Source organism: Balearica regulorum, chromosome 6 (assembly GCF_011004875.1).
Source record: "Balearica regulorum gibbericeps isolate bBalReg1 chromosome 6, bBalReg1.pri, whole genome shotgun sequence".
Lineage (NCBI taxonomy): Eukaryota > Metazoa > Chordata > Aves > Gruiformes > Gruidae > Balearica > Balearica regulorum.
In genome coordinates, this window is record NC_046189.1 from 2404305 (window position 1) to 2417181 (window position 12877).

The window sequence follows — 12877 nt, forward strand, 5'->3', positions numbered from 1 at the left end:
ATTTTTCCTGAGTACAATGAAAGAATTTCCAAGTAGTTCATGCAGACACTCCGATACCAGTTTCGTGTTGATTTTGCCAAGTCTATTAACAGCTCTTCCTGTTTTTAATGAAAACTCCATTTTCACTAACATTCTGTATAGCTGGCTTCAGACACCGTTCTCCAACGGATGCTTTTATCCTCCTAGGAACCATAATTTTTAGTAGCTCCAAAGTCCCCCACCCAAACATGTGATTTTATTGTATTCACCTACTGCTGTGGCCATTTTGACTCTAGGTGCAAGGTTCTTCTCACAAGTTGAAGATTCAGAACCTCTGACTTCACATTTTCAATTGTAAAGGAAAGCTAAGAATCCCATAACTCTAAGAGCTAGTGTTTGAGACATACCAAGTTTCATAATGATTCTTGGTTGCTTCGTCATGACTAACAGCAAGTACACTTCAGCTGAGGTAGACAGTAAAAAAAAAAACAAACCACACCACAAAAAACCACACACAAAACAAACTTTAACTAACAATTTCCTGACAAGGCTTTTGATTTTTTTTCCATTTGAGCGAAGAAGGAGTTGAAAGAGAAATTATTTAGGAGCCAGTTGCAGATGGATCAGTCACCCTGACAAATTAATATTTTGGAAAAAGCCCAATTTCATCTCCTGTGTTCTTGTGCTTCAGCTACCTGGAATTCGGTGCCAGGTGGGAAATACACAGAAGAGTCAGCCTCCAACAGATGGCTCAGCAGGAGAGGGCTGCATGGCTGAAATGGATCATTGCTGTGTCCCACAAAGGACCATTGTCACATACAGAAAAAAGATGAGGGGAAGGGTATTACTCTGAAGAAGCCTGATTGTGCCTGGAAGTACTCAAGATGGAATGCAGCTGACGCATCCCTTCCAGCTCAGCATCCAAGGGATGCTGCCACCACTCTTATGTTCCCAGCATCAGCTCCAAAGCACGCAAGGACTAAGGAGAAGGTCTGCACCCTGACATTCACACCTACCTGGGATAACCCGCTCCGAAATGTACTTTTCTAATTGAGTTCGTACTTTTGCCTCAATGGTGGGGTGTCCATGGGTGCCATTATCAACCAGTAAGAGATGGGTGTGATTATTATCCAGGCAATAGAGAGGGTCTCTCTTGAGATCGTCCATTATATAGTGGGCCAAGTAGTATCCCTAGAAGGACAAGCACAACGTTTAACAGAGATCCAAGGGCAGAGCGTGCACAAGCCTTCAAAACCAAGCCAGTAACAGCTGAACCCCTAGCCACCAACTATTCCTCGTTAGCTAGGAGTCTGGATTTCCTGACTCAAGACAGCACTCATGGCAGTCCCAACAACAACAAAAGACAGCGAGAGAAACCCCATACAAGAGCACAGCATAAATATTTGCAGAGGAAGTTTTTCTTTACAAGAGTGGCCTGATTTGAGATGATCCTCTGAGCTTCACCTCAGCCAATGGACCAGTGGATGTTATTTGCAACAGTTCAGTCCTTTCAGAGATCCTGTTAAGCAACGCGTGCTTCCTTCAGCCACCAGAAACATTAAATCTGCGGCAAACTTATTTTCAACACCTCACAAAATTTTTTAGGTTGGAAGGGACCTCCTGAGATCATCTAGTTCAACCCTCAAACCTCCTTAGAGCTCTCAGTAAATTAAACTGCTTTTCTTTATCTAGCAGGATGGTTTTTGGACACGTTCCGTAACATTGAGCGGACAAAAGACAGGGGTATCTGACAGACAGAGCAATAATATCAATGAGCAAAATACACAACAGCAGCAGCTACAACGTGTCTTAACTCATGAGAATCCCCACTACGGACAACTGCATAGGATTTCACAGCAGCTAGAATAATAATAATATCCCCTAGTAGTCTGCCAGATATGAAGTTAGAGCAGCTGAACTTCCACACAGACATGCTGAAAACACATACTGGTCCCCCCCACCAGGCCTGACATGTGCGACCATCTCAAACGTGAGAAGACTATAGTTTCCTCCTGCTCTGGGAAGAGCACGTGATGTTTCGTCTCGCTGCTACGTACACTGAGGAAAAGCTGGTCCCAGGTTAAATTGTTTAGGACACAGATCAGGCTAAGTGGACAGACGTGCTTCTACATTAACACTGCACTGGAAAGCATTCTGCTGAGCTCTGCTGTAACAGAACGTATAAGCAGAGCTTGACCAGCCGCTCAAGTCAGTCATCACACAGCTGACAGCATCAGCCTAGCGCGAATACTGCTATTGCTGAGAGCAGCAGTCGGTCAGAGACATTATCTGTGTAACAAGCAGCCGAGCCTCCTCTTTCTTCCCCCCCCAATCCATACACATTTCTTACATCACTATCACCACTGCGAATCAGACTTTCTCGGTTGGAAATCATGCCCCAGGCTGCTATGCCGATAGCCACTACATTCTCCTCCGAGCTCCGACTGATGGTGTTGTCTCTGACTACTTCTCCGATGTACTTCATCAGCCCGTAATGCGTGCCTCCTGTGAAAATCCAGGCCCCTGGGGACAACACACAATAACTTGGGACAACGTAGTGGAATATCCACCCGCTTCGTGTCTTACCTCTGAGACACAACCACCCCATCCCCTCTGAAGGCCTTACACCTCAGGCATTTATTCTTCAATTAAACACAAACGATATGCTACACACCTTACGTTATCATGGACATCCTGATGACTAGGTCTCAACCCTATTACTTCCAAACTGTTAGGTCACATTTGCCCTGAGTGCAGCAGCCAAGCAGAAACAAACCGAATGCTCTGCTTCCCTGCTGACCCTTTGAGCTGCCACCTGTCCAACAGTATTACACAGCGATAAAATAATACAGACATATATGCAAGTCTTTACCTTTGGACTGGGCAATGTAGATCAGCCTGCTGAATATCTTGCGCATCCGGGGCTTGAGCGCAAAGTTCTTTGCGCCTCCAGTGACAGAGATGACGAGGTTAGGGGTTTTCAGGTGCCAATGCTGTGTCATGAGATCATAGAGCGTTTCAGAGTCTGTGTCGCATGACAAACGGATGTACTTAGGTGAGAGAAAAGAGGAGAAACAAAGAAGCAAGAGATAAATAACCATAGCTGGGAACAGACCAGGAATTGCATTTTCTTCTCTAACACACAGTCTTATTCCAACAACTGTAGACAACAGGTAAAGTGATGATGAACCAGAGCTTAAGTCTTTGGTTCTTTCTCTAAAAGATCTTTATCCTCCCCCTCCAACCAGACACCCATTACTAGGGGTTGCAAGGTGATCTCCTCTCTTGACGGAGCAGCGCTCAGGTCTGGAGATAAGAAGGCACAGTCTTACTTCGAGCAGAACAAAAGCGCTAATGTCCAACCAGCTGCGACTGCTGGCCCCAAGATCTCCCAGCTCCACCGTTTCCAGGTTCAGCCCAAAATTGCAGCCTGGTCAGGGAGTACCGCAGTGCTCAGGTTGTACTACCACCTTCTGCCACGTACGTCTTTAATTTGGCAGAAGCTAAATTGTATAGTCCAGGAAATAACATTTTTGCCATTATGAGTAGAAGTCCACAGGCTTTGTACTGATTCTCAGGATCTCTTTGGCCTGAGTGGAGTATAGTCGTGACAGCCATTGTCTAGCAGTGTAATAACTATTGTCTACATTTGATTTGCTTTAGGTTAGAACAGTAACAAATAGTTATTCCGTGGGGATTGAACAATTTAAAACCAAAATAAAAGGTGGCATGGAAGAATGCAGACACCACATGACAAACATCTCAGTCTGTAAAAACAAATCACAATGGCCAATAACGGTCATTATTTGAGTGCAACCTTGTGAATCAAGTAAAACTAGTTTTAGAAATAACAAATACAACCAAAAGAACTGTATAATTCAGAAACACTGAAAAGAGCGAGCAGAAGCAGACTGTCTTGAGAGAATTCTATAGAAAGAAGTCCAAGCACACCAGGACCGAGGAGGATGGGATCCCCGTGATCAGTACTGAAATCATCCCTTCCAGACCTCAGGAGTCAGCATAAAGCCTCTAAAGCCTCCAAACCCTCCTTCCACTACACGAAGGCAAGAGCACTGGCCTTGGGATTCAGAGAAAGATGGGAAGGGTGAACACAACCCCAAGGAAGTTTACGGCATAACAATTTTAACTGTAACAAAGCTCTTTATAGCTTGGATTATGGATTAGTGGTAGCATTGTCATAAGTGAACTACTAATCATTACATTATTAAAGCCTTCATTTGACTAGCTACAAATTCCAGGCTCCACGAGCATAGTGTCCTTATCATAACACACCCGTAACAGCATTTTAAGTTATCGCATCACAACTTGATCAAACTTGTAGTAAAGCTTGAACGCTGTATGAGGATGCCATAAAGCACACTAGATAAACTGCCTTCAGAGGGATCTACCGGCTCTCCACTTTTGTAAAAGGCTCCCTGGCTCTTTTGCTATGCTATTTAAAAGCCTCTTTGCAATTTCATCACTGTTAATAGTACAGCGTAGTGGACTTTTGGAAGACAATCATGGCTATACAATCCATATCAGGGGATGAAAAGGAGTAACTTGGACCTGAATCATAGTGGATTTTGTGTGGATTGCCCAGTATTTGCAGGAGAGTAAAACCAAGGGATTAGTTTGAGGAAGAAACGTCTGTCTTTGAGAGGCATTTAACCTGAACTAAAGAACATATTCATCCGTTCCGGGACAGGTTCCCAGGAGTAGTTATTGCGTCTGGCTCAGAACAGCACATTACAGAGGAAGCCTCGCGGGCTCCAGCAGCTACACAGGAGAGCTAACACATCTTCTGCTCTCAGAAGCATCAGCCACATGAAGCCTTGGATGTTTTTCAGGAGAGGGTCTCCCACAGGAGAGGGGAGCCTGCCAGAAATATTAACTGCTCTACAGAGTCGGGAAGCCATCCCCACAGCAAATCTTGTTAGCTCTGCAGTTAGAAGGCATTTCTCCTAAAACCTACTGATAACACAACAACCATCTATCTGTATGACTACCTTTGTTCCATCAACAGTTAAGGTTTCCAGTTAAATGTCTTGTTTTCATCTATACAAGTCGTTTGCACCTATATAAAAGCGATGACCAAAAGATGAAGCTGACTTGCCCAAACAGCTTAACTCGTTCTCTCATACATCATCACGGTGTATAATTGCAAAACCACTTCAGTTACACCTAAGTTTCATTCAATGTACCAGCAACTACACCTCTGGCACTTGCCACCTCCAGAGCCCTTTGCAGGCTCTACTCAAGCAAGTGAACTCCTCCGTTCAGCCACTTTCTTTCTCCAAGGTACAACGGTGCCATCTCCTGGTGCAGCCGGCTGGTGCACCCCAACCATCACCCATCCAACCCTCAAACGCAGGTGATGCCAAGTGTATTTCAGTAGCTGAATCCAAAGGTATTCAAGAGAAACTCTTTTTTTTTTTTTCCTCCAGATTGAGGGCTGCCAGAACATAAAATACAGCAACTGCAATATCCTTGGATGTTACAGGATCTGAGCAACACTGCAAAAATAAGAATGTGCAAGCAGGACTTATCAAATGTAGAGATTTTATTGGTCTGTTCACATCCAATATTTCTGCTCCGGACTTTTTAGGACTCATCCATCCTAAAAAAATACAGTGCAGGGTATAAAACTTCCCATCCCTCATTGATAATACTCTGCAACTCTTCAGTTACCTTGGGTTTGAAGTTCTCCCCACTGTGCACAAGATAAAGAGAAAACATTTTGCAATGTTTAAGACCAGCAGGTGCCTTGCAATATAAGCAATAAGAACGTGGAATAGAGACATAACTCCAGCCAAAGTATTTATGGGGTGGGTTAGACTTACATACAGCATTTCAACAAAGTATGCTTCGAAACACGCACAGTGGCCTTGAGAGTCAACAACTATGGGCACACAAACTAGTCTGCAGGCTGGAAAGGGGGACACATCAGGTAAGAACATTTAAGCTTTGAAAACTCGTCAATTTTGCAAATAATTACTTTCAGTAAAGGTACACAGCAGTTTACAGCAGCAGTATGAAGCTGAAATATGCATATCAACAAATATGTGCAGTACTTGGATCTGTTTAAGCGTGATTCAAAACCATCAGTCTTCCTACCCAAATGCCTCTCATTTCTGCTACTTTGCATAAAACAAACCCAATTAATTTACATAGCATACTCTGATTTTCCTCATTTATTTTGATTGTCTCAAGCAAGCTGCACTGGTGGTAAGTATCAGTCATTTAGAAGAGGCAGATGAGCTCAGCCACATGTGACTCCTCACACACTATCAGTATAAATCATCAGAAACAGCAACACCCACTATTTTCTTCTTTCTACCCCTCCACTGTCCCTACACCAAGGAAAAACACAGAGGGTGTGGGACACAGAAGCCCCATTCCAACATCCCACAACATCCTTCAGAGTGTCTGGTCCAAGGCCTAACAAACAACTGTATGGGAAGGAGCACCGTGCATCTGCAGACTGTGATGATCTGCACATAGAACAGCTAGGGAGGAAGGGAACATAAGGCAGCAGACTCTGTAGGCAGGCGTTGGATGACGTGCCATGCAGCATTAAAAGCCATTAGAAAGCATGAGTGATGATTTTATAGAGCAGCAAGCAGGTACGCACAGCTTCTGCGCCAAAGAGTACAGATCCTCTGAAGAAAGGTCTTACATCCCTACAGATAAGAAATCCCTACGGTTATCACCTCATGGACTCCGCTGCACCTTCAAAGGCAAAGCGTGTTACACACGCTCCCAACCCAGGAGCTGCACTGGTGCACGCCCTCACATCATTTTCTTTCTAAAGCATAAGTTAGTCCATGCTAGAAAGGTGCAACGTTCCAAAAACCAGCCTTGTCTTGGCACGAAAGTCAGACAGTCAGGAACAAAGCATCTTTAGCAGGAGCTTGATCATTCAGGCACTTAAGCTTAGTGGTGAAGCCAACATGACAAAGATGGGTAAAAGGCTGCGAAGCTGCTCCTCAACACCACGCGGTTTCAGCGTAGACAGGGACTACGAAACAGCCACGGTAACTGCACACTGACATAGTCAGGGCACAGAGTCCCAGTGAGAGACATCACAGCTCTAGTTTAAAATTATTTCCTCCTAGCCCAAGACCTTCAGAATTGTATTACAGGGCAATTACAATAAAACTAGCTACATAAAAAAAGAAAAATAATAATTGAGCATCACCACCATTCACCCATTCTTCTACCATGCCTGGAAACAGGTAACCTCTTTTCACTCCCACCATTGGCCTACAAAACAACACAGAAGAAATTATTCTTTGTTACCTATTATCAAGGCTTGAGAAATCTGCTTGTCTCCTTTGTAGCCTAACTCCTTCCATTCCCATTAGAATAAAATCGACTTTAGCTTCACCTTCCCTGCTTTTCAGGGGCTTCCAACAAGCATTGGATCAAGGACTCTGACCATGGCTCACCCAACAGGGGCTTGACCCATACCCTTAATACAATCACTTACCTTTCCTCTTTTTCCCATGTTTTCAAACTGAATGTCCCCAAAGGCATCGGTAGGAAGTTCCTTAGTGTGCTTCTTGTAGTTCCATTTCTCATTGGTATTAATCTGAGTGCCCTCTATGTGTTCGTTTTCAGGGTATCCGCATTTGCACAAGTTACCTCTGAAAGAAGGATGAATAGACAGGAAACCCCAGAGTTATTACTCTGAGCACTGAGAAGTGAGCTCCGATATATTTATTAACACGAGACAGAAATTTTTCACAACTGACAACACCTTCAAAACTTCTGCTTGGTCAGGACATTCCCAAGAAGAGTTCCTCTGAGCAAACCCAAGGCCAGCAGAACCCGGGGTGCCTGCAGCAGCAGTCACATCCAGCGCAAAGCCTGGGAGCAGGGTTGTCCAAACACAACTCAACAAGCCCAGCAGCAGCGGGTGAAGCTATGGAACCAGTTGTGCACAGGACTCTACGGGGACTTGTTACCTGACAATTGAGCTAATACCTGACAACAGCTAAGAGGAACCAATTTGTAGCTGAGACCAGCTCCTAATCCATGCTTCCTCTCCCTGTACTCTGTTTCTGTCTGGCACTGGGCAGCGGAGTGGAGTACATCTCAGGAACCAGACTGTGTTGAGAGAGGAGCTGACGCTTCTGCATGGGCCTTACCTGTGTGACCTCTTTCATTATCACTAGATCATCTTTAAGGTCCCTTCTGACCCAAACCATTCTATGATTACAAACCAAGTTAGGTCACCAGCAGCTTCATGTGAAACCCTACGACTGCACAAAGAAATGAAGAAAAAGAACCAGACCTTGGCATCAGACACCACCAGAAGTGACCTCATCCGCTGCTAACCTGATGCGTACAAATGGTTTCTTTCCCTTTTTGTGCTCTTGACCAGATACAAAGAGTTCACCAAGATGATTAATTACTAAGTGGAATCATTTTCCATGCAAACCCAGGGCCTGACTGGCACCTAAGCATGCCCAGGACATATTCACATCAAAGGGAACAGACATCTGGTGTCCGAGCAGATTTCGCAGGCAGTCTGTTGTGCTCCTAGCACACTTCCCCCCCGCACCACCCCATCCACTGCACGGCATGGCGTGCAGTCACTACCAATACCCTCCTCACCAGCGCTGAGAAATCTGCCCTGTGGTTGTGCATGGCTAGTTGGGAAAGCTAGGAGAAGTCTTTTCCTGGAAAAGCTGCAGCCCAGACCATGAAATCTTCTGTACAGCCTATATGTACAATAATTAATGTACAATAAATACAATAAGCAATGTCAACAGCAATAGGAGGGAACAAGTGAAGCCCCTACACTCTGAAGTTAACAAGCACCATTGGGTAGACACTTGCACAACGTTAATCTTGCTAACAGCACAATAACAAGTAGATGGGGAGACAAAGCAAGAGGAACAATGCTTTTAACAGCATTGTGCAATTTGGCAAGATACAGAGGGGAACAAGTAAAAATGCATCAGCCCAAAAGGATTAAGATGAGGACATTAATTTGTGTGCTTACAGTGACCGTTATAGTCAGCTTGCAGACTGCAAACATGAGATTGAGTAGTGCCCTCCTGTGAAGATTGCTGTAAAGGTAAGTCACAGCATGCCTCTCTGAGGGAGAGAAAGCCTGTATCGTTTCTTCTGCTCTGCTGTAGCTTGCAAATAAAACCAGCTTACCTTAAAAACAGACAAAAACCCCCAGCAAGTGATAAAGTATGACTTGCAATCCTTTCCCAGTAGACTTGTAGGAAGAGAACCAGCTGATAAGAACCAGCTCTCCATCCTTTGTTGGTCCTTTGCCAGACAGCCCATTTTAGATGGCAGAAGAGGACCCTAAGTAAGACTTTCTGAAATGAGACTAATTTCCCTCCCTCCAAGGCATTTTTCCTCCCAGCTTCAGAGGAGAACGGAGTTACTGAGAGCCCTCAGAGCTCTATATTAGGACTTCTGCAGCTACATTAATTTGATCACTTTTCTCCTGAGATTACAAAAAAAAAAACCCACCAAAAGCAACGTTACAATCCTCAAACTTCCATTGCATAAGTACTTACGCCTGAATACAGAGCAAGTACAACATCCTATCTTAAGAGAACATCAGCCTGAGCAAAACCTAGCGGCTGTATCTCTGCTGTAAAGGCTGCTGCATGGAATTTATGATTTGGGTTTAAAAGGAAAATTTAAATTATGCAGAGATCTGATACATGCATACATTGTTATGCAGCAATACCAGTGCTGGTACTGCATCCCTAAAAGCACTTATATGTTGCCACAATTATACTTCAAATCAGGAATTTGATATTAAAGCCCTTTAAGAGAGCTGCAGGAAGGCATGCTGATGGAGTTAGCACGAAGGGTGGGCCCCTCATTTTGCACCAAGTTTGTTGTAGAGTAACTCAAACTGATGTATTTACAGTTTTTACATGAACTCCTGATGGTCTAGAGCAGTGGTCTCCAAAGCAGGGGGCGCATTAAATAAACACTATTTTTTATTTTAAGTTTATTTCATGTTTATCTCATCTTTTTTCAATTGCTATTTTTGTGTTTGTTTTACAACGTATGTAATACCAGTACAGTAGAGGATGCATATAGTTGGTAAATAAACATATATTGGCGGGTATGCTCAAATTTTTTTTTATTGATGGGGCATGCAATCAAAACAGTTCAGAGACCACCAGTCTAGAGCTGGGAGAAGCACTCCAGGTGCCAGACTGACCATCAAACTTCCCACTTTTTTGAAAGCACAGCTGCAGAATACCCTGGGGAAATGCAAACAAGCAGCAACAACGAAAGGAGTTGTACAAGCGAGACTGAGGTGAGGTTGCACTGTTAGATTCAGACCCTTAACAAAAGAAACCAACAAGTTTGCTCCCTGCCCAGCCCCTGCCCATTCTGGCTTTGCAGGCAGAAATACCCCTGTTCCCCCTCCCCATAAAACAAGAGAAAAATGTCTGCTTACGTTGCCTTGGTGTCTTTTGTGAAAAAGACACATTCTCTCTTCTTAAAGTTTTCTTGGATGAAGTTGACCAAATCCTTGAAAATGATTAAAAAAAAAATAATTCCAATAATTCATAAACCAGAAGAAGCCTCAGTAACAGCATAGTCAGTTTAAACACAAACTGCTGCAAATTCATAAGTCTCCTTTCTCAAAGTCGATGGTGAGAGGCAACTAGAAAGCACTGATGGGAATTGACCAGACACAAAAAACTACTGAAAATCATAAACAGGCATTCCAAAAACCATATGATAATCAATTTTTTCATATCTATCAAGCACAATATATACCAAAGAGGCAAAAGTTACGGCTTCCCCCTCCAAAAAGAAATCTTGAACAGCAAACCAGATTCGATATCCTAAGAGTTGCTTTCAGCTTTTAATCCAAAAGGCCCACATAGAAAAGGTCTCACATGAATCCAGTGGCACAATACGGTTTGCTGTAGGCTACAGAGCATTTCTATTTGCGTGCGTTGCTATGTTTCCAAATAACTTGCAGCACTGATGAAATTTTTCAAACAGTGCTGAACTCTGGTCTAGATACTGCTTAAAAGACTAAGGCAAACAATTGTTTCTTCCCAAGAAAAAAAAAAACCCACGGACATTAAAGTCCTCTTGGGTAGGGACTATTTTAATTCAACACAAAAAGACCCCAGCAGGAGACCTGACCAACTAAAGTCATGCTTCGTGTGAGCGCAGTGGAATGCAAAGTCTCCCCAGCTTGTTTAACCATTAACTCCAACATTAACCTTGAAAGTCTGCAAGCGCAGGGGAAGCTTGCAAACTTGGGAGATGCAAATTCACTCCTAATCTGCCTCTGTAAACTAGGAAAACAGAAATAAGGCTTCTTGCTTGCTGATAAAGGGTTGGATTTGCAAGTTTTAGCTTGGGATTAAAAGGGAAGACATACAGCTATACAGTTTAGTTCACCATTTTGACAGAACACTTGTAGTTAAACAGCAGTTAGAGGAGATTATTCCAAGTAGAAAAGCATTCTTTGAAAAGGACTATAATATCCAAAACAAAGAAAAATGGAAGAGAATATAATTAGCCAGTAAAAACCACAATGATATAAGACCCCAAAAAAATAAAGGGAGGGGGAACCACTTGCTAAAGCCCTAAGAGCTAGTCATTAGGCCTCTTGCAAGCCCATCAGAAGCAAGAAATCTGCCAGACAATCACTGTGATCAGCAAATGATTGAGGCTTTTCAAGGGATGTTTAACTTAATTAGATGTTGTCTGCCTTTGCCAGCAGTTGCTGAAGAGGTTGGGATTCCTCTTTGGAGACACAAATGATTTGTCTCTAACTGAAATGTGAAAAAGGATTTAAACCCAGAAGGGATTAAGAACGTACAAGTAAAGAGTTATAGGGACGGAAAGGAAAGCAATGCATCCTTAGACTTTCACCATGTCAACAAAGCACCGCTACTGCTTGAGGGGTCACGGGGTAGGAAAACTTCCCCTAAAGGGAAAACGGACAAATCCATCATCCTTCTCCTGATGCGACCCAGTTCCTGACCACTGTGGCCCCCTCTCAAGACAACACCCGAGGATGTACCAGATACTCACAGCGTCACTGCAGGACACATCTATGCTGCGAGACATGCTGGAATAGAGGAGTCTGGAACTCTCAAAATTGCCATTTCTTCGGTGTCGCATGGTGCCCATAGAAACCTGAAAGAGCATGGCGGAGGGGGAGATGAAGGAGCAATGGTCATTTCTTTCACTAGGTTAAAACCAGCAAGGACACGTTATGCCCTAGGAAGGCAAGTGAGAGGTTATTCGAATCCAGCAAAAAATAATTAGGAAGTGTATTGATTCCTAAAATGTGAAACTATCAGAGAAAATTTTTTTCTCTTATTTCATACCACAAAGAGACTTTCCACTTTCTTTCCCCACTCCAAAAAGAACTCCAAATCAACGTGCTTTGAGAAAGGAACACACCATATATGCCATCCCATTCAACTCACTGCCACATCTTAACTCTTTCCCTTCCCATCTCTGATAGGCGTGCTGAGGAACTCATGCTATTCAATGAGCAGTCCCTAATCCAGTGTATTTACAAATTAAAGGGGATATTAAGAAGAAACATTTCAATCCCAGAGAAAATGAACTGCAGTGTACAAAGCAGTTGGCCTGGCAGTGTGCCAGAAGCTGAAAGTAGATGCAGCACCTGAACACGGATCCCTCAGGTCTGTGTCCACTTCTGCGACAAGGTTAGTCAACATGCGCAATCTGAAGAGTAACTGGATTTAAAGTTTGTGGGATCCCAAAGTTAACAAGGCACCCTTGGAAGCAAACACACTTCAGTTGCCCTCTAGAGCAGATGCCTGTATTGACCTCACTGCCTTTGAGGGAGCATCACTTCATTTGCACTAAGGCACAAACCAAAATTTTATTTATGCTAACA

General features: G+C 43.5%; 1 protein-coding gene across 1 annotated transcript in view; it reads right to left on the minus strand.

Moving 5' to 3' along the window:
* TRPM8 (transient receptor potential cation channel subfamily M member 8) overlaps positions 1 to 12877 on the minus strand; it is a 147875-nt gene that overhangs the window by 33423 nt on the left and 101575 nt on the right. Inside the window, exons 5-10 of the mRNA XM_075755901.1 lie at positions 12037 to 12141; positions 10433 to 10506; positions 7472 to 7628; positions 2852 to 3029; positions 2330 to 2502; positions 996 to 1170 (exon numbers count right to left, since the gene is read on the minus strand). Coding sequence (XP_075612016.1) covers positions 996 to 1170; positions 2330 to 2502; positions 2852 to 3029; positions 7472 to 7628; positions 10433 to 10506; positions 12037 to 12141 — 862 coding nt within the window. The remainder of the gene's footprint in view (positions 1 to 995; positions 1171 to 2329; positions 2503 to 2851; positions 3030 to 7471; positions 7629 to 10432; positions 10507 to 12036; positions 12142 to 12877) is intronic.